Source organism: Hippopotamus amphibius, chromosome 12, assembly GCF_030028045.1.
Source record: "Hippopotamus amphibius kiboko isolate mHipAmp2 chromosome 12, mHipAmp2.hap2, whole genome shotgun sequence".
NCBI classification, from domain to species: Eukaryota; Metazoa; Chordata; class Mammalia; order Artiodactyla; family Hippopotamidae; genus Hippopotamus; species Hippopotamus amphibius.
In genome coordinates, this window is record NC_080197.1 from 19,694,163 (window position 1) to 19,719,368 (window position 25,206).

General features: G+C 38.8%; 1 protein-coding gene across 1 annotated transcript in view; it reads right to left on the reverse strand.

Moving 5' to 3' along the window:
- The window catches only part of TOP1 (DNA topoisomerase I), an 86,490-nt gene that overhangs the window by 32,132 nt on the left and 29,152 nt on the right, over positions 1 to 25,206 (reverse strand). The window contains exons 3-8 of the mRNA XM_057702647.1: positions 24,711 to 24,813; positions 11,027 to 11,150; positions 9,817 to 9,872; positions 7,338 to 7,433; positions 6,271 to 6,346; positions 2,988 to 3,100 (exon numbers count right to left, since the gene is read on the reverse strand). Coding sequence (XP_057558630.1) covers positions 2,988 to 3,100; positions 6,271 to 6,346; positions 7,338 to 7,433; positions 9,817 to 9,872; positions 11,027 to 11,150; positions 24,711 to 24,813 — 568 coding nt within the window. The remainder of the gene's footprint in view (positions 1 to 2,987; positions 3,101 to 6,270; positions 6,347 to 7,337; positions 7,434 to 9,816; positions 9,873 to 11,026; positions 11,151 to 24,710; positions 24,814 to 25,206) is intronic.

Below are 25,206 nucleotides of genomic sequence, written 5' to 3' on the forward strand. Positions count from 1 at the left end.
GGCATGTGGGATCTTAGTTCCCTGACCAGGGATCAAACCCTGGCCTACAGCAGTGAAAGCGCAGAGTCCTAAGCACTGGACCACCAGAGAAATCCCAACTCCAGTGTTTTTTGATTAAGATTCCAACTTTTTATAATTCTTCCTACTCCGTCATGTTCATCCTGAGGGCTCAAGGTAACTTCTTAATCATTTAAGCAAATTAAGAGATTCACTCAACACTAAACCTCAGTTAAACAGAAAGACAGAACATATCCTACAACACACAGTGATATCACTGGCTCAAAAACTACTAGTATATTAATAAAAATAGTAGTGTTGTCCTTTTAGGCCCCCATCAATGGCTCACCAACAAAGTTAAGAAAAACATGTACTTAATTACATTTAACACCATCAACAGACTCCCCAGTTTCTAGATCTTTTCATGAAGAATCATCTGTTTAGAATCAACATGGGACTTAAGTTCCAACAGGTCAACCCTGGCACAAAAGTACACAACTCAAAGCAGAGCTGAAACCCTATATAACTACAGTGGGTAACAGTGAAAAACAGGGGGAGCTGGGTTTAAGCAGGTTTCTAAGAAGGAGCCTAGCATACTACCACTACTTGTAACATTGTTTCTATGAAGAAAATGTGACACAGTGAAGAAACCCACAGGGATCCCCATCATTTTCCCATTCCCAAAATTACCAAGGAGAGGGAGAAAAGGCTCAAAGTTGGCTTGTTTTTGGCAGGATGAACAAGTCAAGGACTTTGGGGGGGAAGCAAAAGATCTGCACGTATACCAAAATGGTAAAGGGTATAATTCATTTAGTGAGATAGCAAGAGAGGTAGTAAAAATGAGTATCTGCCATTTAAGTTCCCTGACTAGACTGTCAATGATAGTCACTGAGGACTGGACCACCAACTTCAGAGTCTAACAGGCAAGCCTACAGTGACAGAAGGAAAGGGCAAGTGGTAGGTTAAGAGGCCAATCATCCTGTTCTCTAATTCTAAAAACTTACAGTGGTACCTTCAAGCATTGTGCTTAAGAATGCACACAAGTTAACAACCAGACTTGAGAAACACAGGCATTGGAGGCTATGGCAAAGACTGCTCAGCCCCAAACCCGCCATCTTCAATGGTCCCACTTCAACCAAAATAAGAATGAAAACCATAGGTCACAAGTCTCTCAGAATTAACGTGTGGTAACACTGATAAGAATTTCAACCACAGATGCAAAATTAGGCTATTAGACCCTTCAAGGATACCTAATTCCACACACACTAGGTGGACCAGAAAAAGAGTACATCTACTTCCAGGCCCAATAAGAGCCAGGGCTCCAAAGGAAGGGGGAAGACAGCAGAGAGCTTGTGACGACAGAAAAATGAACTTGTTCACTCAACAAACTTACTGAGCACCCGACCACAGAACCCAGAGAGACATAACAGACTGGTGGATTACTAATTCAGCACTCCCAATAATAACCCCTGATTTATACAAACACTTCATCTTAAAAAAAATTTTTTTAAATTAAAGGTCATAAAAACCTTTCAATATTCCATCAACTAAAACTTTGATTAGTTTCAAAGGAAAAAAATGAAATAAAAATAAGGAAAATAAAAACACAAGTTCTTTTGTTTTCTGACTCTGACCCCAGAAAGGCACAGGATTCCTTTGCTCTGTATTTTTCCTTTTCTACACTTCCCTTTTAACCCTATGTATGTCCACACCAACAACGCCAATCACACAGCTGTGCTGAGCCTTTCTGCCACTGCAGCTCTGCTCCTCTCGGCCACCTCCCTGGTCATGGATGTTTCCCCTTTGCTCAGAGGTACTGGCAAGATTACTGTTCCCTATTACAAAAGCCACAGAGTAAATAAATGCATACCAGTGGGTCTGGAACTCTACATACCAAACTACAAACAGTGGTTACCTCAAAGCTAGAAAAGAAAAATGGGAAAGGCAACTGTCATTTTTTTCTAACTTGTATACCTCTGAATCATTGGAATTTTTTCAACATAAATACAAATCATGTATAGTACAGATGTAGTAGCTAATTAATACAAAGTTTTAAGAAACACCAGTATTAAAAATACAAATAAAATTATTTCAAAACTCTAAACATCTAGAAGTAATCTGTTATTGCTAAACTATCCTCCACTGAAGACTGTCTGAATCTTCATTCCCCACAGTGAAGAATGCCTGTTTTCTCATATTTACAGCCCTAGATATTTTGATACTTATTAATCTTTCCTAATCTTAGAGACATTAAACAAAAAGATGTATCATTTATTATTTTTCTTTGCATCTTTCTTTGAGGTTGACCATATTTTAAGATGTTTGCTAATCATTTATTTTCTTTAATGAGCTGCCTTTTCCTCACTTTTCTATCAGACTATTCCTTTCACTACTTGTTTTAAAAGATCTTTTTTTCATATTAGGAATCTTAGCCCACTGTATTGCAAATATTTTCCTTTAGGATTTTTTTTTAATGGCTTGAGTTCATTTGCCATATAGAAGATTTTAATTTTGATTTATCAAATTGATAAATATTTTCCTTACGGCTCTGTTTATAATGTCTTGCTTCAAAAGGTCTTTGTTATTCTACAATTATAAAAATATTCACCCAGGTTTTCTTATGGAAGTTTTTTTTTTTTTTTAAAACAGGCAATTCCCCTAACATGATTTACAGAACAATCTATCTTTTCCCTCTCATTTTAAATGCAACATTATAAATATGCTAAATTTCCATATATACATAGGACTTCTATAGCTCACTCTGTTCAATAGGGTGGGGCCTAGTTTTGAGATCCAATAGGGTAAGGGCTAGTTAATGCTCTCACTAGGACCTGCAAAACTTGTTTCAGAATGTTATTTCAGAGAGATTCTTTTAAGTACTTCCCCTCCTTCCCCAAATACCAGGCTATTAATTTTAATACTCAATATTCTTGTTTCATTAGGCTGTAGAATCAAAGAGCTAACATTTTAACCCAGTGCTGAAATATTACCATTTCCACTTCTGTTCCTCTTCTTTCTTCGGCTTCTTTTTCTTGCTATCTGGCTCGGGAACTTTTTTATCTTTATCTTTATCCTTATTCTTGGGTTTTCTCAATTTACCATCCTATAAAGAAACATGGTGAGAAAGCACTTAAATAAGGACCAATCACACTTCTCGAAGCAGTTTTGGGAGGCCATTAGGAAGTAAAACTGGAACCATGGACTATTAGAACTGGAGAAGTTCTTAAGTCCAGTACTCTCAATTTGATAGATGAATAAAAATTTAGTGGTACTTTTCTCTAAAGCAGTATTTCCTAAAACTCCCTGACACATGATTACCTGAAAAAGTAGTTAAAAACACTCATTCTGTAGGGGAAGAGCCTGGGAAATTGTATTTTCTTAGCCTCAGTGGAGTTTTGGACAGCACTGCTAGAGAGAGTAATCCTAGTGTATTATCCTCACTTATTTTAAAATCTACTCATCTTTAAACCTCTTCTAATACCATCAAATAATGTATAGGAGACTTTGATGTATTAAATATACCATTTAGAAGGAAATACTTTATCTCTGCTGTTTGCATACAGAAAGTCATGAAGCAGTAGGAAGCAAGTACTTCGGAAGTCCTACAACAATGACCAATTCCTACAAAAGTATTTCTTTGAACTGTAACACTAGATGAGTTGTCACAGTGGCACAGAAAAAGAACAAACATTAACAAGTATAATTCACCAATACAGGTGATAAATCTCAAAATACACACACACACAAATGCGCTATTCGACAGGTGGGGGTCCTGCTTAACAGAATCTAAACTCTTCTGAATATTTTCCTTTGTCTTATATATATTCTTTTGTCAAATCATTTAAATCTTTATTCAGCAAGTTTTATATAGCTATGACAAGTGGTTCTGAGTCATCTTAAAATCAGTTACAGAATGGACTTGAAAGAACTTTATAGACAGTTTGGTTTGACCTCTTCCAGTTATAGTCAAGGAAACTCTGAAACAGGTTTTGTCACTTGCTCAAGGTCAAAAAGCTGCTAGTTTACCAGAAAAATAACGGAATGTGACTCATGGTAATGACTGGAATATATAAACACTCTAGGACTACATGATAGGACGGCAATCAAGATAACTCAGGGAAAGCAAACAGCCTCTGGTGTAGAAAGAAGGGGAAAGACTACAATACTACACACATTTTAAAACAGGAATGGAGACTGTAAATGTGTAAGTGTGTCTGGGAGGAGAAAATACTAGAGGATCGCATTAATTCAGATAATGTTTACTGTTTAGGCTGAAACACACCACAGGAAAAGGAAATGTTTTTCAGTTAAGGCATTCTCTGAACAGGCATGCAGATGGTTCCATCAGGAAACTACTGGCTACATCGTATGTTTTCAAGCCCCAAAATGGGATTATCAGTCACTAAGAAACTTCAGAACAATTCCCAGAAATGAAAATCACCATAGCCAGCAAGTGAGGTTTAATGACTGATATTGCCATCTGGGGTTCCTACCACAATAAGACTGGGTGTTAATTCAGTCTTTCAGCCTGCTTTTTTTCCCCTCCCCCTATAGGGAGAAGGTTGCTTCAATTAAATAAATGAAGCCAACCATTTTTTTTCCCAATCGGTTTTTAACGATTATTACTAACCTCTTTGAAACCCAGAGAAAGGTATTATTTTACATAAATGCAACATAAGCATAAAGGCAACACAGAACGCATGGAGAGCTAAAGTTTTACATTTCTTATTGACTGGTCCGTACTGATAATCTACATGAAAAGTGGAGTGACTACTCAACATTTCTCTCTCAATTCCTTGAGCTGGCTCGCATAAACTTGAGCTTCTGCCAAGAACAGGCTAGGTGTCAGAAAAACTACAATTCCCTAAATTCAGGCCCTGATCGTCTCTCTACGGCTCACCCACTCATTTATATTCTTAATATGATTTCATTAAAGACACTCCTTCTCCCTTCTTGTGGAGTCAGTGGATCAGGAAAGCATCACAGGAAGCAGGATGACATGGCAGCTAGTGTGCTGGCTCTGGAATCAAACCACATGGGATCAAATCCCAACTTTACCACTTAGTATCTGTGTGGCCTCAGGCAAATGATTTAACCTCTCCATGCCTCAGTTTCTGCATGTGTAAGATGGAGATAATAGTAGCAATATTTATCTCTAAGGGCTGTTGTAAGGGATTAAATGAAATGATACCTATATAAAGTGTGAAGAATAGTGCCTGGCACACAGAAAGCATATAGTAAGTACACTGAATGTGAATAATTAATATTATTACTACTATGGTAGATTACACTCCTAAGTCTCTTACTGTCACTGTCCTTACTGATGATACTTCAAGCTATTGACTTTACACTTATGAATCCATTTTGCCCAAGACAATGGCTAACCTCAAATGCAGCAAGAAAGCTAAGAACTCACTCAACCCCTTCTTCTCTTAGGGGAGTGTAAGATTAAGACCCCTGTGAATCTCTGACATCTTTTTCTTGAATAACTTGCCCACAATCCTTTAGTCCAAGAAATGGAAAGTGTCAAAAGAAGGGACCATATTAGTATATGTTAAATCTACCACAAGCATCAAATAGAACCCTCAGAAAAGTACTGGGGGAAAAATAAGTACTGGAGTTGAAACTGAGATTTTAAGGAAGGTTATAAGCTAGGAGAAGAAAGAAAAGAGGAAGAGTATGTGTATTCCAGACAGAGGGAACAGCATGTGTTACATAAAGCCCCGAAGCACAAAAGAATCTGGTGTGGAAAAGAAACAAAGGAGGTCTATGAGGCTGGAACAAGGTAGATTAGAGAAGAGGCACGAGATGCAGGGGCCAGATAGGGAGGAGCTGTAAAGAGCATGGATTTAATCCTGTATCCAAGGGACACCCATTAAAGGACTTTAAATAGGGAAAGTTACCCAAAATGAGTGACAAGCAAGCTTTGTTAGATGTAAGAAAGTACTAAAAAACCTTCCTAGGGAAAACTCTTTCAGGTTGTGAGCCAAAATATGATTTCTTGCTAATACTTTCCCTGTAGGTATGAAGATGGCGTAGTTTCTCCAAGAACACTTGTCAGTTGGCAGCATAACTAGGGACAGACACCCAGGAAGGCTGAGATCTTAAAACTAACAGTGCCACGGCCACTGTAACACACATAAGAGTTTTTCTCAGTGTTTCCTCTACAACAGAGCAATGAATTCCTAAAACCCATTTGCCTTCAAAAGTTATTTTATGAAAAACTCCCTATTCCAAACTCAAGCCCCAAAGGGCCTAAGTCTCTTTACTAACCTCTTCTTCCTCTAGTTTTCGTTTCTTCTCTTTCTTGGTATCTTCTGTTTTAATTTTCTTAGGTTTATAATCAGCACTAGAAAGGGGAACATGAATATGCAGTTAACACAATTGTGACTCAGTAGTTCTCACCAATAGGATTAGGACCTCCAAACTCTTCTTGGCGGCCTCCAAGGCAGGCGTGGCTGTTATTATTCTTGGCTGGGCATTCTACAGTCAAGAACAGGAATGGAGAAAGTAAAGAAGGCCAGACCAAGGACCAAGAGTTATAGCCCTATACAGAACAAAACAAACAACTCTACACGCAGGCTTGGAGGGGAAGTGGAGTAGAGGGATACATACAGAAATAGACAACTCTAGAAGGTAGAAATCTGGGAAGCACACACACAGTGTAACAATGGCTACCACAAAGTAGTAACTGGACAGAAAGGGGAGGAAAGAAATTCCCTATGAATTCTGAATATATACAAACAAGCTAAGTATTTCCCTCCTCCCTTTCCACCCATTTTCTCCCATAAATCATTTGTAGATTCCCAGGACATAATAAACGCTACAAGACTGAAAATAATGAACAGGATTTAAACTCACTGACTGAACCTAAAAGGTATATATATGCCTCAAGTAAGTGTTTTCAGTAAGAGCAATTTTATTACTTCTATACATGGAAACTTCACTTAGAAGATATAAACAGGCACAGATCCTAGGAAAAACTGCTTTAACAATGAACACTTATCTGTGGTAGGTGACGATAAACTTAAAGTAACTTAAATAATTTAAATATTCTTCATGAATTCTGGATTATTTGAAATTCCAACAATACATATGCATTATCTTTTCAATAAGAAAAAACATAATAAAAGTGTAAATATATATTCTCCATTTAAGCTTTAGGCACACTACTTATTTATTTAACCATCCCTATTTCTCATAATTCAAAGAGAAATTAGTCACCCAGTCTATTAATCACAAATTCCTAATGAATAAAAGTCAACTAATGCAGTTGTTCTCTGTTTTATTCTCTAAACAACTTTTTGTTTTCAAAAATCAAAATAATAAGAAATACTCACTCGTCCTCGTCTCGAGGTCTCTTTAATGGCTTTATATCCTCTTTAGGAGGAGCAAAATAGCCATCATCTTCAGGTTCATCTTTAATCCGTGGTGGACTAAAGAGAAGAAAAACTGCTAGTTAATGAGTGGCGGAACATCTACATTACTTCAAGTAATGCAAACTAGGGAGAAGTAGCTAATGGAAGGATAACAACATACATGTGTACATATTAAAAGGTTTTCCATGAGCACTTTTTCTCACTTAATTCTCACTACAGCCCTGTGAGGTAGACAGTATTGACCTCAATTTACAGATGAAGAGGCGATACCAAGGTTCGGGATCCAGACTCCTCATTCTCAGTCGGTATTCTTTCCACTACATTTTAGCTGTCTTTGCCAACACCACCCACACCACACAGGAACAAACCTAAGTTGTTTCCTCCCCTTATTTGAGGGGTCTGTGTATCTGATCCCACAAGCGATGTGTAACTGATTATTCTAGTGCTTCCAAAGCTAAAATATAGCTTTCAGCAAAAAAAAAAAAAAAAAAAAAAAAAAAAAGAAGGAATAAATATGTATTCCCCAAACCTGAGGCCCAAAACAAACTGAAGTCATTCTAAGCCAAATCTATTTACTGTTCAACTTTCTTCTTCAGTTTACTTACTTTATATACAGAAGAGTACCTTATTTTACTTTTGTTAAGATTTTGCCTTCTGAACATAAAAAGATGATTCTGTTAGATGATTATTTTGAACCAAAAAGAGGAAGGAACAAGTTAAAAAACCAACGGGACTGGGAGACTGGGATTGACATATATACGCTAATATGCATAAAACAGATAACTAATTAAAAAACAAAAACAAAAAAACCCTAATGGAACCAGCAATCACCACAGACTGGGATGTCCCCTGGTCTGGCACATCTTGTCAGAACCTCACTGCTCACAGCCAGAAGCATCCTCAAAGCTAACTAACTCAGCACAGGGAATGGCCTCCAGACACAAAGCCACCCATCTCTAAGGGGGCCGAGAGATAAGCATCCAGATTTAGCTGCCACAGAAAGGACATTCACAGGGTTTCAATGCTGCCCACGCCCCAGGCATCCTGGATCCCCTTGCTTGCCAAGGAACTTGAATGTTTAAAGAGATTAGCTTTCTTTCCTTATTTATGCACACTCGGCAAATGCCAACCTCTACAGCTGTTTCTCCCCACCATACAAACCACCGACACAGCCCCAAGGGTCCAAAATCTCCAAAAGCTTTGGCCAGAAAGAAATACTGCCGTTCACCCAACTAGTTAAGTAAACGCTAGATCCTAGTACTGTCCTGAGTAAAGTTAAAAACGTGGGAAGGGTAACCAGGCCTGAAGAATTTTTAAAACAATTACCAGAAAACTGTTCCATTCAATGAAGCATGTCTACCAAGACACAGATGCAAGCTAGCGAGCAGTCCAGCAAAGTGAACACAGCGGCCCCAGCCCTCGGCGAAGGGTGTGCTTCTGACCATCTAACCCAGAAAGTCTGAAACCAAACCCAGGACTCCAGGCCAAGTCCAAAGAGTCTAATCATATCTCAGTCTTAGTTTAATAAAAGTCCAAGGCAGTTTCCTGGCAGAAAATAGCTGCCCTGTGTTCAGTCACTGTTATCTAAGAAACCAGAATGCCTAGCTTACAGCTCTAATGCTTCTTGAGTTTTATTATTCTGCATTCCTAGAACAGTTACAGAATATGCCTGAAGAGGGCACTTGCTTCTCCTGGTCTAAGGGACACAGAGTACATGGCACAATTTTCAAAAATGTTCTCAAACGAAACTGAAAGTTCAAAGATTCAAGGAAGCAACACTGTCAAAATACTTTGCCCTGGACAATAATAATGCAAACACTCCCCAAAACTCCTAGTAAATCCATCCTGCCATTCAGTGGAGCAGGTGACCTCTAGATTGTGCGTATTTTCCTCTCTTTCTGGAAAAGAGATAAAGTATTTCTACTCAAATCTACACCTGTCCCTAAAATGCAGATCAAGTAAGTTTCTATACATGAGCCTCGGAACACTACTGAAGAATTCAGAGTAGGGGTTTTTCAGGAAACTCCATTTTACTACTAAGTAAAGAGCTTCTTTAGGGGGTGATGAAAATGTTCCGAAATTAGATAGGGATAGTGGGGAGTTTATAACCTTGTGAAACACTAAAACCCAATAAACCATACACTTTAAAAGGGTGTATTTTATGGAATGTAAATTATATCTCAATTAAAAAAAAAACTTCTGCCAACCGTCTCCACTCAAAATAGCTTTCTAGAAAATGTGCTGGTCAGTCTCACTAACTGGCACTCTAGAAATGCTCACACTGGCTTAGATCAAGTCCTTTGACTGCCAACTTCCTTGAAAACCTGCAGGTGGCCAGGTCAGTGCATCTTAGGTAAGCTCAGACAACACTACGACATGGGCAGCTAGCCTGCTGGACACACACAGAGAAAGAGAAGCCAAGGTAGCAAAGGAGTCTTACCTAGAAAAGCCATTTTCCTTCTCCTTTTTTATTTTTGCATCCCCAGAGGCTCTAATCTGAAAGGTAAAACATCAGTAACTGATTAGTACCTTGAAAGGACTAAACTCGAAGGACCCTCACCTTACTTGAGATGATCTGGCCTCCACTCTCGGGGCATCTTGATTCCAGACAGATTCTTCTTGTTAGCAAAACTAAACACGTGAACCAAAGGTCTTGACACTTCTCTAAGACTCCTTTTTTACAATTTTCAGATGAATTCCCCAATTTACTGAGAAATGTTTCCCTTCAAAATGGTGGCTTTTTACCTTTAAATGATGGTAGGTCCCCCTCCCTCAATAAGTATACTCCACCTCTCAAGGATCTGCCCTTAGCAGTATAGACAGGAAATAAAAAACCAAACCAAAACAAAAAGGAATACTTTATTTCCTATCTTCTCTGATTTAGGCAACGTATATTCACATTGGCCCTCCTTCAACTTTCCGGACGTTACAAAAATCTTCATGAACACACACGCAATGGTATACACACACATACGTAGGGTACCAATGGAAGAATACAAAAAATAGTATAGTGGCTGCCTCCAGAAAGGGAAAGATGGAGGATATTGAGTTGAGGGTAAAAGGGAGATGCATTTTTCACTATTATTCCCTATTTTATATTGTCTGAATTTACCAAGTCCATCCAGCATTACTTTCTCAGAAACTAAAATAAAAACTTAAAAAAAAAATACGCACAGTACTACTACTTATTCACAGCCAGATTAGCCTATTTTGAGAAGGCTTGTGCTAGTTATACTGGAACTAAAAGCCACAAATGGCACCAGCATTTCTAAATTTTCACTCAGGAAGAAGTTTCATTCAACAGAGCACCAACGTGGCATTAGGCCTTCTCCCAAAAACAGAATTAATTTTCCCCATGGAAGAAAACTGACTTTTCCAGAAACCCTACATCCCTCAATTTATCCATTTGCCATATAAAGTAAGGTAATGATATGGACAGATCTGGTGTATGAAATACAGTGGTAAAGAACTTTGGTTATCATAGTTTAAGATTCTGGTTGGCTCTGACATCTCCCAACACAGACCTTTTCACTCAAAGACCAGGGGACCTTGCTACCCAATGAAGGTACTTTCAATACCTGCTTTTAAAGGTAAACAAAATGAAAAGCACACCCCCACACCTCTTGCTTCCCCACTGGAAAGTTCTGTACCTTTTCCTCCTTTCGTTTTTCCTTGTCTCTGTCTTTGTGTTTGTCTTTATGCTTCTCTGAACTTCCATCTTTGTGTTTGGTTTTCTCCTTCTCTTTGTGTTTCTTTTCAGAATCTTTATGTTCACTGTGAAAAATAAGACACAAACAGTAAGCTCAGAGTAGGGATCACAGGGTTCATTTCACAAGATTAGCTCACAAGATACCCTGAGACAACATGAACCATGGAAACTTACAATGCTTTAAATAAACCAATCCTGATGGAAGGTTCAAGTAGAGGCTCTTGGCTATACCAGACTTTCTTATCTTGCTTAATGTTTTAATTTTTTCGAAGGAGCAAAGGAATCAGATAGAGAAACACAGTCAGTCTGAACACAGCAGGACATTTTTTTAAGTGACTAAGACTATACAGCAAACCCACTGTATTTCTATAACATTCTACCAGCAAAAAAACTATAATGAAAGCTCTAACTTGAGTACTTACATCTCATGTGAGGAGGTAAAAACAGTTCACCAAAAATCATTTGGTGGCTCAGTGCCAGACTTGAGACATACCACAAATGCAGCCACACCAGGGCTTTGTGCAGTGAGCAGCCCAACACAGTCAATGTTTCCTGTCAGCTTAGGAAAAGCTAGTCACTTCTAGATGGGGCTTATATACCCTGCTTGGTCCTCTCCTCACAATAAGAAAAGATCCATCTAAAAGCAAGGGCATTTCCTGTGTTATACATTTAAAGCCTTGCTTTTAAAGGGGTTTGTGGGTACACTGGTAGCACTGTAAAAAGGTGCCACTCCTTTGGAAAACAAAACATGACATTACAACATTATAAAACAAGAGTCATTAAAATGTTCATATCCTAGGTCTAGCTCCTAGAGATTTCTCTCTGGGTGAAATATTATAGAGATGCTCATTTTGATGCTTCCCATGACAAAAAGAAACAAGAACAAACAAATAAGAAATCACCAAGAAACCAGCCACAGCCTTGGTAAATAACAAGAGGGGGAAAGTGTGACTATATCAAAGCTCTATATCACAGTTATCATTATCATTATATAGCTATTAAGCTATAATTTGTGAGTCCCACAAATATACATGGAAAATGTTTATGACAAATGGAATAAAGGAACATGTAAAATGACTGCAATTATATAGAAAAATGCATGTAGATAAACACTAAAGAGCAAAAATCACAAGCTGTATTTTAGGGTGAACACTGAATGATTATTTTCTTCAGTGTACTGGGCAGGCAATTAGGAAACTTACTCACCCCAGCAGCCAATATATGCCACAAGATAACAAAAGAGTGCGTGAATTCAAGTGCTATGAACTGGGGGTCATTCTAGACACAAGACAGCCGACAGCAACCCCAGCTGACAGGGACAGTCTAACCTACAGGCAGCATCAGCTCTTGCCTTTCCCACCATAGACTGTATTTCCCATTTGTCACATTTACCACTTTCAGCCCAGGGGGAAAAAAATAGATTCTACCAGCAATGAGCTCACAAAGTTTGTTCTAAAGAGATCTGGCTAGCATACTCGGCTACATCAAGGGGCAAAAAGAGAGAAAGAAATGATGGCGACCAGTTAGGTGAGAGCCCCAGAACCTGGATCAGGAGAACGTCTGCTATCACTCACATCTCTAGGCACAAAAGGACCCCCAAATAAAGATAAGAATTTGGATAATATATCAGCAGAAACTGCGAAATCCAGCCAGGAGGGCAGGGGGACTAGTATAAATAGCACTACAGGTTTAGGGAGGACCCAAAACTATCACAGATGGAAAATAATGTCCACTTTCCTTAGTTGACACACCCCTCCCTCTATAACGTTCTCATTAGGTTCTCACTTAGATGTGCCACACATCTACATGGGCACACTTTCCTTTTTAACTCGAGTGTGCTTGGAAGCACGTGATGATCAATTTTTCCCACCATGCTTTTTATTCTCAGCATTACTATGATGTCACTCTCTACTCAACACACTCTCATAATCTGTTTTTACCAAAACGCAATGTTTTATAAACAAATTTATCCTTTATTTTGTACAAAATGGCTCCCAATTACAATAACACTCTTACTTCCAGTTCTCATTAATTCTTCCAGCTTTAGAATGGTGAAAAACAAAGTTGCCAGGATTGCAACTGATTCTTTAGGAGTTTACAAACATGAAATCATAAGCCCATGGTTTTGATACTACCAGCAAAATGTCTGAGCTTACTAGTCCATATACAAGCACTGAAGTTTCAGTTTTCATTTTGTTTTGAATATTAACTATATGAGGAATTAATGGTCATCTACAGAAGTTTCTGCCTAAAAGCAAAAAATGTGGAACAATTACATCCATAATATTATGGGTGGATATACTTCACCCCCCCCAGAGTAAGAAAAAAGAAAAATCTAAGCAAGCATTGTGCTCAGCGCTTTCACACACATTATTTCATTCAGTCCTCACAACACCCCTGTGAAGTAGGTTTATTATTCCCTTAGACTGATTTAGAAACAGAGGAACCAATGGTTCACTCTTATTCAAAGTTACATGTTAGGAAGAAGGGCAGTTGGGGTTTAAACTCAGTATTTCCATCTCCAAGTTTAGAGCTCTTTCCACTAAATCAATATCATTACATTTTCATGAAGTTGATACCTATCACTTTAAGGGTAGCCTGGTGTTAGAGACAAATGCATGGCCAGTCTGAGATGTGATGTATAAGATCAAAACTTTACCATCAAGTGGAAACTTTCTAGAATAGAGACCTAGGATATCTGAAATGATAAAACCCTTGGGATAGCTACTTCTCATTTTGTCTTCCCATGCAACTCTAAACGGCTGATTTAGGAATCTAAGCTTAGGACAGCTCCATGTTCCTTATTCCTTTATGTTCCACCTCCACGCCTCCCCCACTCCCACTCTCCCTATTCTCTTTCTCAATGAAAGCAATTCTGAGAACATTAATCTGTTTCAGTAGAAAACTGGCTTTGTGGCCTTCTGGCAATCACAGCGCAGGCACCGTAAGTACACACATAGGCATCCAGTTTCCAGCATTGCTTTTCATTATCACACCAAAGAGAGGTTGGGGAAAGAAGTCAACCAATGACATGGCTATGACAGCACCCAGGCCACCCTCAGGAAAGTGAAAAAAAGTCAATACTTCCTCTGCCTGCTAACTAGAGGGAAATCTATTCAGGAAATTCAAAGTTCCTGTTAGAGTAGTAACCCCTTTGTAGGTCATAATTAATCACAAAGACCAGAATGAGATGAAACTATCAACTTGACTTTCCAAAGGTAACTCACTCTCCTCTATTTCCAACTATTTAGATGTAAGAGAACAAGTTTGGATTTTTTACTGAGTTCAGGTGATTCAGGGTTAAGGAACATCTTATGGTACAAGGCATTCCATTTGGGGACTGTTAGAAATGTGAGTTTATGAAGCCCGATTAAGTCTCTGAGCACAATGCTAACATCTTATCTACTTGTCAGATGCTGTTCCTGTCTCTGCCTCCAGAAATAGAGAGCAGAGCACCGGGAGTCCTACCCCCTCGTCCATAACCCCACACTGACAGGAGTGCTGCCAAAGAGTGAGCCCCAGTGGCAGTCTTTCCTAGAAATCTACCTGAAGTAAGTAGCAGATGCACTTGGGAGTCAAATTCCTATGATACAGAAGCATGTCTAAGACTGTGCTGTGGAAGTTAGAAGTGGGATTTGGCCAGTAGTAGAAAATGCAGTAAATCTGGGATCAGTTACGCTGACTCATCATCATTCAGGATTTCCTAACATGTACCTTTTTCCAAAAGACTTAAAACTGGCTTGACTTTCACAGTGGCTTAAAGGGCAGCACCTTTCCACTTATGATAGTGAGATGATGGAAATTTTGACCAGTGCAGAAGAGAAGTTCATATGTTGACTACCTCTTTTAAGAGATGTTACTCATGGCTTTATACTGATCCTGCTACTCTTCCATAGACAACAGACACAATATGTAAAAGTCACAAAATGGGTTTGTTCCTTTTTTAAATAAATAAATTTATTTATTTATTGGCTGTGTTGGGTCTTCATTGCTACACACAGGCTTTCTCTAGTTGCAGCAAGTGGGGGCTACTCTTCATTGTGGTGCGTGGGCTGCTCACTGCAGTGGCTTCTCTTGTTGCAGAGCACGGGCTCTAGGTGCGCAGGCTTCAGTAGTTGCAGCACATAAGGCTCAACAGTTGTGGCGCACAGGCTCAACAGTTGTGGCACACAGGCTTTGTTGCTCTGAGGCACGTGGTATCTTCCTGGGGCAAGGCTTGAACCCTTGTCCCCTGTATTGGCAGGCAGATTCTTAACCACTGCGCCACCTAGGAAGTCCCCACGAAATGAGTTTTAAATATAACCAAGGACTAGAATACTGGCCAGTTTGGGACAACCGTGCAGGTGACTGTAATACTGAAGAAACTTTAGTGGGGCTAAATAAGAAAAACTGGAAGAAAAGCTTAATAGTGACCAAAGGAAGGAAACCCAAAGATTTGAAGAACAAATACACTTTAAGAGTAAATACATTTTTAGTCTGGGGTACACTGAACGCCAAAATACAGACAGTAAGTAGCTGGCATTCCTAGAACCTCTGAAATGGTCACATTTTTGGATGAAATATGAGTTTCATCATCAGGAACTCAGAGAGAAAACATTCAATTACTGGCTATACACAGAAGCTGACTCCTTGGCTCGGGGCTCATATCTGTCTGGGGATAAGAGCTACCTAACATCAGAGCCTAAACAAGCAAAAGTTAATGCCAAACAGAATAGATGGGAAGATTCAGTCACCTCTTGAGTGTGACTCTTGTTGGACCTGAGCAGACAAAAGAGAGGGTTGACCAGGGTTCCCTAGGCACTTGGGAAGAAGGATGGGAGAGAGGGTGGAAGTAGGGGGAAGGCAGCAGGAAGCCAGGAGGGAAAAATATTTTCCTTCTGCCTCAAGAAGGCATTTGCTCCCTCCTTAGGAAAAAACCCTATGTCTAATATTCTGGGAAGCTAGGATGTTGGCTATGGGAAACCATTTAAATCTGCTAAAGAAAACTAAAACAATGGTCTGTCCTCTATCGGCAATAAAAATATTTAACAGATACTTAAAACAGTACTAAGAGCCAGGTACTCTCTTCTAAGTAATTTAATCCCCATAACAAAACTCTGAGATAAGTATCTTCATTTTACAGATATGGAAACTGAGATACCGGGAGGTTCAGTAACTCGCCCAGGGAAATACATCTAACGACCAATAACTAGGATTTAAACTCAGGCAGTCATGCATTTGACCACTCTGGTGCCTTACTCCCCAAGCAAAGCAAAAACGAAACACTGCTAAGGGGAGAAGGAGCCTCTTTATCTTCTGAGAACAGGACCTAGCCACTAATAGCTAGGAGAACAAACTCATTCCAGCGCCCTGCCCGCTTCCTCAAGGCAGCAGACCTCTGCAGTTTGCAGCCAGTGGAGTCATAGGGGATTCCTATGGAAGAACCTAGAAAGATTCCAAGCTGTGAAAGGAAGAAATCCATGGCTCTCCAAAGGAAAACAGACAATTACGGCTTAAATAATGTTTGTTCAATTAAACATTCTAGGTAGGTAAATTCAAAAGCTGCCTCTGGAAAAAATGCAGCAACTAGTTTCTGAAAGGCTCTAAGAAATGAATGCTCACCCACCATTACAGGTTACTAAACAAAATCCCAAGAATTATTAAAACTTGGGAGTTGAGTGGAATTTTAGAAATTATTTAATCCTTTGTTAACAGGCCAGAGAAGATAAAGGGACACGCCCAAAGATGCCAAAATCAATACATATTCTGAACAGCCATTCCTTGCCTAAGTTCTTTATCTCTATTAACAGGGTAAATAGTTATCCAGTTATCCAAGCTGGGAATCCTTTTTCTTAGACCCTCTCATGCCACTTGTGGCTAAGTCCTGTACTTCCCTTTCTCAAGTATTTTCAATGGCTTCTTGCTCTCTTCAGAATCAAGTCCCAGCTTCCTGAAATAGCATTTAATAGTTCTGCCTCAAGCAACTTTTTGGAGATCTGGTTTTCTAACCCATTCTGTTAACCCAGGCATCCACCTAACTGGATTTTTCCCAGAGCTAAGTACATTACAACACTTCCATCTTTCCACGGTTAGCTCAAATACCCTTTCCACCATGAAATCTTAAAAAAAAGACTATAGATCATCACAATAAGGCTAGATATCAGTGAAAACTAGGGTACCAAATTGGATGTCATCAATAAGTAACTACTAAATTAGATTCAACTACCAAAATCAACAGCTTCAATTTATCTGAATGATATTCTACCAGGCTTTGTGGTAATCATCATAATCTCAATCACTGAGTATGTTACAGTTTCCAAAGAGCTTTTATTTGCATAATTACATTGAATTCTCCCCCAACACACTTGAAAAGCTTGACCAGACTAGTATTGCTATTAACACTCAACCAAAATGGAAAAAGACCCAGAAGTTAAGTGGCTTGGATAAGGACACACAGCCAGTAAATGATAGAACCTAGCCTCTCCACTTCTAGTCTAGTGTGCTTTTCACTACATCACATTGACTCCCACGTGGTGGTACTCAATTTCCTCATTTCTAAACTACCCAACCTTCTCTACTTACCTATGTTAACTGTCCATTTCCCCCAGACAGGTTGATATTGGGACATGTAGATAAATGGAGGGCTTCAGCCAACAGCTCACAAAAAAAGCAGCAAGCACATCTTTTAAATGTGATTACTTGCAGAAAAACTACCCCTAATCTGCGAACCAGTTGCTTAATTCCAGTACATTTCCCTAAGAGCCTATGTTCTTTCAACTCTAATTCAAGCAGGATTTGGAACTGAAGGGAAAGCAGAAACCAAAAGCATCCTTATTCTCACACTGACTGTATAAATTAGCACTGTCAACATGGCTGGAAAAGCACTTCCTTTACTATTTCACAGCATTCCTTTCTATCTTCTCTGGCCTTCCACAAATTTGTCACTCCACCCTGAGTGTCAGGTTTAAAGACGACAAGAGATGCACACAGTCAAAAGGGAGCAGGAGAAATCTTACATTTCACATGTGATAGTCCTTTATTTTCTGAAATCAAGCCTCCCCCTCCTCCACTAACTGCTTTTAATGATGTTGTATATGAGGTCTCGTATTAAAGATAATTTATGCTACGAATGCAACCTTTCGAGAGAAGCATCTTGTGAGATCCTACAAGCCCAGTGACTCCTTACCATCTAGTAAGAGTATTCCTTTTGTTTCTTTAGAGAGGATTTATATACTGCTTTAAGGGACCTGAAGTGCTAAACATCAACACTAACGGGAAGAAGCAGGATCAGAGACAAATAACAGAAGAAATTATTTTTATTTGACTTTGGTATAAACTTCCTGAGATGTTACAGGCCAGAGAGTCAGAGATAGGGTTTTCATAGAGTCAGAACTTAATGAGATTAATACTTCTAGTGCCAAAAACTTTAGGGACTTGGGGCCCAAAGAAAGAGGCAGGGTCTGAAATGATATGGTGTTTTAAAACCTAAGCTCCCTACACTATGCATACGAGAAAGAGATGCTTGTATTTAAACACAGATAGTTTAGCTACACAACTAACCTTTCTTAGGGAGGGAGATTTTTGTTTTGTTTTGTTTTTTACTGGAAGGAATAATGTAGTGGGAGAAAAATCAGAGTAGGACTCAGAAGCCCCGGTGTCTCATCCTTGCTCTGCTACCCCACTGCCATGTGGCTTCTGGGCATGTGACCTCAGACGCACGTCCACACAAAAAAGAGATGAGATGGAATGATCTTTAACACCCCTTCCCCTATTCTGCATCTTAAATGAGAATAATGAAAGGAGAAAGCACGTGAGTAAGATGGGATCTCCTGAGAGGTGGGTCTAAATCCCTTTCTATCCCAGAAAGGCTTGTTTTCCATTCTCTGATACCCAAGGATGCAGTACATATTACTATGTAGGAGAAAGAGGCCTCCTGGATTTGGGTCCTAAGTGGAGCCTAATGAAAAATGACTGAAGTTAATATCTAGCAGAAAAGGAAGGAATACAGGAACACACTACTGGAGAACTTGTTTCCTCATAACGGATAGCCACAAAATTAGGCAGGGTTGATGTACCAAGTGTTAAAATAAAGTGAAGCATTTTGGAACAGAATATGCTAAATCTTAATTATTCTGGACTTCAGAGGTGATTAAACAATCCCAAGGTTTCTTTAATGTGCTGAAGAAGAAAAATGAAGAAACAAAACTACTAGAAAGATGAGAAGTCACTTAAAAAGGAACACAGTGTACAGGATTTTCCTGGACCATAAGCAATACACTTGCTTTGCTGCAAAGACATAGTGTGTCAGCAGAGGTCAAAACAGGAAGTACTTAAAACTCTGCTTACAACACATCAACTGGTAAACTGTCTTCAACTTACTCACATGTGAATTAGAGATCCAGGGACAGATTTTGTCAAGTGTAAACAGAAACTCAGACCAGGTTCTTCCAAAGTCTTTTGGCAAACAGGCTATTGTTTTCTCAAGTATTCTGATTAGAAATGAAGAAAATATTAAAAGGCACAAAACTGCACAGAACAAATTCCTGAATTTGCCTATGCTACAGTCTTGGGAAAGCATGCTTTTAACAGATGTATAAAATATTCTCTCTTTACATCTGTAGAGCTGTTCACAGTTAAAGAGCTTCTATACTTACTGGCTCCCAGGGACCCTTCTGGAGCATGTATTAATATGAGAAAACTAAGGTAGATGAGAAAGCCCAGTTGAGAAAGATTAGGTAACCTAGTCAAGATCACATGAGACCTAAGTGGACAGACCAGAACCAGAAGGCCTAAGAAAACTACTGTGGACTTTTCGAGAAAAATGATGGCCAAAATTATATCCTTTATTTTTGAACAGATTTTGGTAAAACAGGACAGGGCCAAACTTATGTCCCAAACCCTTTAATGCCACTTCTACCTAATCTTTTCTCCCATCAAAATTGCAAATTATGGCTGGTGAAGTAAGATATGTCAGAGAATAAGAGATCCATTTTTTAAAGCTTATGGTATAAATAATAACTTCTATCTTTTAAAAGTCTTTTTGGACAGCTTTCAGATAACATGCAAATTAAGTACTTCTTCATCTGATGTATAAGCATTTTCCTCAGATGATGAATTTCTTCACAGTCAAGACTATCTCATTTTTTGGCACTTCACGTCAATTAGCACATCATAAACACAACAAGCAAGATAAAAATTCTTGTTTGACATGATCAGCAATTCTACTCCTAAGTATATACCCAAAAGAATTGAAAGCAGGGACTAAACAGATACTGTACATGCATGCTCATAGCAGCATTATTCAAAATAGCCAAAAGGTAGAAGCACCTCAAGTACCCATCAACTGATGAATGAATTTTAAAATGTGGTAGACATGCGATGAAATACTATTCAAGTATAAAAAGCAGTGGTATTCTGATAGTTGACAAAAATGGATGAACCTTTAAAACATTATGCTATGGAAGATACGACACAAAAAGAACAAATATTTTATGATTCCACTTACATGAGGTAGCTAGAGTGGAAAAATTCATTCAGACAGAAAGTAGAATAGAAGTTGCTAAGGGATGGGGGGGGACTTACAGGTATTATTTAAAAGGTTCAGAGATTATTTGGGACGATGAAAAAGTTCTGAAGATGGATACTGGGGATGGAGGTACAATACGGTGAATGTATTTAATGCCACTACAAAATAGCAAACTTTATGTTATGCATATTTCACCACAAACACACACAAAAAAAGTGTTTGAAATGTGGGATGGCCAAAGGGAACTATCCTACAGAATACTGAGAACGTATGAAAAGGAGAGAGACGATGGTAACTGGTGTAAACCATAGGTCAACCACTTATTGATTCAATAAATACACACTACTAAGTACCACCTATCTGCCAGGTACTATACTAAGCCTTGAGGATGTAAAATGAATATAACGCTGCTCCCAGGGACCTCAGAGTCCTACAGGGTACACAGAAAAGTAAACAGACAATTATAACACCACCATGACTGGTAATTACTGTGATTAGGGATAGAGTCAAGGTGCCAGAGAACACATAAAAATGGCACTTTAATATGAAGGGAGAGGGAAGAAAGGATACCTGAAAGAAGTAAACTCTATGCTGCAACTAAAAGAATGTTATTAAAAGGGCAACAGAGTACTTCAGAAACAGTAACAGCATATTTTAAAACCTAGAGGTATTCAGAAGACACACTGTGTTTGAAGAATTGAAAAGAAGTTCAAGGAGACTGGAAATGGAACGTGAGAGAAGCGTAAACAGCGAGAGAGGTAGCAGAGGAAGAGAGCCAAAGACTTAGAGAATCACTCTGTGAACTGGAATGAGAAGATGAAAAACGTGGCCTAAAAAGTGGAAAGCCAAGTGAAGTGGTTTCAGGGAGAAGGCCTGAGCCCAGAATATGGTGTATCTTGGTAAATGTTCCATGTGTATTTTACGGTTGAGTGTAATATTCTATAAATGTCAATTAAATCAGGTTGGTTGATGATGTTCAAAGTCTTCTATATCCTTAATGATTCTCTCTCTGCTTATCCTATCAATTGAGAAACAGGTAGTAAAATCTAACTATAAATATGAATTATTTCTCTCTTTGCAATTCAGTTTTTACTTCATATATTTTTTAAAATATTTACTTATTTTTGGCTGTGTTGGGTCTTAGTTGCTGTGCGAGCTTTCTCTAGCTGCAGTGAGTGGGGGGCTAGTGCAGCCTTCTTATTGCGGTGACTTCTCTTCTTGTGGAGCATAGGCTCTAGGCACTCGGGCTTCAGTAGTTGCAGCACGTGGGCTCAGCAGTTGTGGCACATTGGCCCTAGAGCAAGCAGGCTTCAGTAGTTGCAGTGCATGGGCTCAGCAGCTTTAGCTCGCAGGCTCTAGAGCACAGGCTCAGTAGTTGTGGCGCACGAGCTTAGTTGCTCCGCAGCATGTGGGATCTTCCTGGACCAGAGATGGAACCTCTGTACCCTGCACTGGCAGGCAGATTCTTAACCACTGTGCCACCAGGGAAGTCCACTTCATGTATTTTGAGGCTCTGATATCAGTATATAAACATTTACAACTGTTATGTCCTCCTGATTAACTGATCCCTTTTTATCATGAAATGAACTTCTTTATTCTTGGCAATATTCTTTGCTCTCAAATCTACTTTGGTAGATATTAATATAGGCTGAACAACTACAAACTGAAGAAAAGATCCATGTGAACTGAGACTAGATTCAACTACTGAGATTAAATTCACTAGACTAATGAAAACGGAAGCTAGATAATCAAATGGTAAGAAATGAGCAAGTGGTGGAGAAAGACTAGGAGTGGTAGATGATTCCGTGGTAGAATCATCCTCACTAGAGAAAATCAATCTGGTTATTTTAATGATTCATAAAGATTTATTAATTTAAAATTTTCATTTAAAATATTTTAAAAATTTTAGTTATTCATAAAAAGAATATACTTAGAAAGAATTCTCACTTTATCTTTTCTTCTTGATAAGCCTTATTTTTTTTAAGCTCTTTACTGGAATATAATTGCTTTACACTCTTGTACCAGTTTTTGAGGTACACCAAAGTGAATCAGCTGTACTTATACATATATCCCCATAAAGCCTTATTTTCTATAATTTTTAAAAATAAAAGTAGCTGATACACATAATTATATTCAGATCATATGTGCAAAGCTCAAAGAGTTATCACAAAATAAAGAGACAAATGTGAGTACCACCAAAGTCAAGAAAAATACCATTGATACCACACCAGAAGTTCCCCTCATATCATTTTACAACTGCTACCCTTACTTCCTCCCCGAAGATAACCATGCCCTGAATTCCAAAGGTCTTGATTAATTTGTGTCTGAACTTCAAATAAATTGAAGCATTCTTTTTCAATTTATTTATTTATTGATTGATTGATTTATGGCTGCGTTGGGTGTTTGTTGCTGTGCGCAGGGCTTTCTCTAGTTGTGGTGAGTAGGGGCTACTCTTCATTGTGGTGCTCAGGCTTCTCATTGCAGTGGCTTCTCTTGTTGTGGAGTGTGGGCTCTGGGCCCTCTGGCTTCAGTAGTTGTGGCACACAGGCTTAGCTGCTCTGCAGCATGTGGGATCTTCCCAGACCAAAGATGGAACCCATATCCCCTGCATTGGTAGGCAGATTCTTAACCACTGCGCCACCAGGGAAGTCCCTTGGCTAGATTCTTTCATTCAGTATAGGTTTGTAGAATTTACCTATGCTTATTATTTTAACCGTAATTATTTCATACTTATTTATGTATAGTATCCTAAGATGTGAATATACCACACTTCATTTCTATTTTACTATTAATGAGCATTTGCGAGATTTTCACTTCGGGGTTATTTAAAAAACAATGCAGCTCTGAATAGTTTTGTACATGCCCTTTGGTGCACAAATACACACATTTCTGCTGAGAACACACTCAAGAATGGAATTCTTAGGTTATAGGGTATACATATGTTAACTTTAGAAGACATGGCTAGTAGTTTTCCAAAATGATTTAATAATTTATAGTCCCATCAGAAACGGGATTGTGCCACATCATTGTAAGATCTTGGTATTAGCATTATTTTAATATTTAGCCATTACAACAATGTGTAGGATATTATATTGAGGTTGCATTTCCCTAATGAATAATGTTGAGCATCTTCTAGCATTTTTATTGGCCATCTGGATATCTTCTTTTGTGAAGAGGTTACTCAATCCTCTCATGAATTTTTCTGTTGGATTACCTGCCTCCTTTTTATTTATTTGTAGAAGATTTCTGTATATATTAGGAAAAAAAACTTCTAACCATTATGTTGAAAATATCTCATCTACAGACAACAAGCCAACCTAATGAAGTAATTCTAAGAGACTCCAGGCTGGAAGTACTTGTGCCAATAAATGACTAAACTTTATGTTCCTTCTAACAGTACTTAGGCCACTATGAGAATACTATATGGCTTTCTCACCAACAACTGCCTTTAACTCAAAATGGAAGCTTAAGTCCTCATTTTCAATAAGTGGTCCTATAATCCAAAATACCCTAAGTCTCTGGACTTAACCACTTGCCTCCTACACCAAACAAATGGAAGCAACAAGAACAAGAAAACATCTTTCTGATCCCTCTTGGATCCCAGAGGGCAGCACTAGTGAGTTTCATTTACACTGATGGTTACTGGCTTTTGTGAGAGCTGAACTCCTCTGGTAACCTGATGAAAGCTAGGAATGTTCTCTCCAGGAATATCCAATATACCCAACCTTTTGTATATGATTTCAGGGGCTCACAGACTATGGAACCCTAAGTTTAAATTTTTTTAATTTATACCCTTTAAAGTACAGAAAGAAGAAAAATATATATCTATCAAGTCTCCAATACAGTCACCTTTTATCAAGGCAAGCTCTCTGGACACTTGATTAAATGCCATCATGTGTTAACAATTCACCATACCTGCTTTGTACCTCCTGATCTGAACAAGGGCTTCCCCAGTAAGGCCTGAATTATCAAGGCCATCCTCTTAACAACTCTGGAATCAAAGTCTCTCCTGACTTTGCTATTCATGGTATTTACCTGTGATTCAAGTTTAGGCCTGTTCCAAGTGAGCCAAGCCATAGCCAACCCACTGCTGAATGAGACTTGCTGGTTCAACTCATACCTGTTGCTATGCTTGGACTTTTCTCGGTCCTTCTCCTTGTCCTTCTTGTGCTCTTTGTGCCGGTGTTCTCGATCTTTATGCTTATCCTTGTGTTTGTGAGAATCTGCAACCATAAGAGATGAGTCAGTTAAGAGGAGTCACGAGCTATCTCCTGCCCACCTACCTTGACAAGCTGGTCAAGAAGCACAATGACAGGATTCAAATGGCATGGTAGCCATAACAACACATTCCACTGGAGGGAAAGATTTCACAAAGCAGCCCGGACAAGGTATCCCAATAACCTGTCTCTAAAACCAAGACGTATTACAAATAAGCAGGAAGAGGAGGGGAGCCAATTCTACTGTAAAAGGAAGCAAAAGTTTGGCATTCCTTTAGATCTGGTACTATGAAGACTAAGCCATAAATGATTCAATGGGATAAATCATGAACACTGATTTTTAAGAGCAGATGGTTATCTACGTAACTGCTGGAAAATTCAAACCTTAAGAGAGATCTG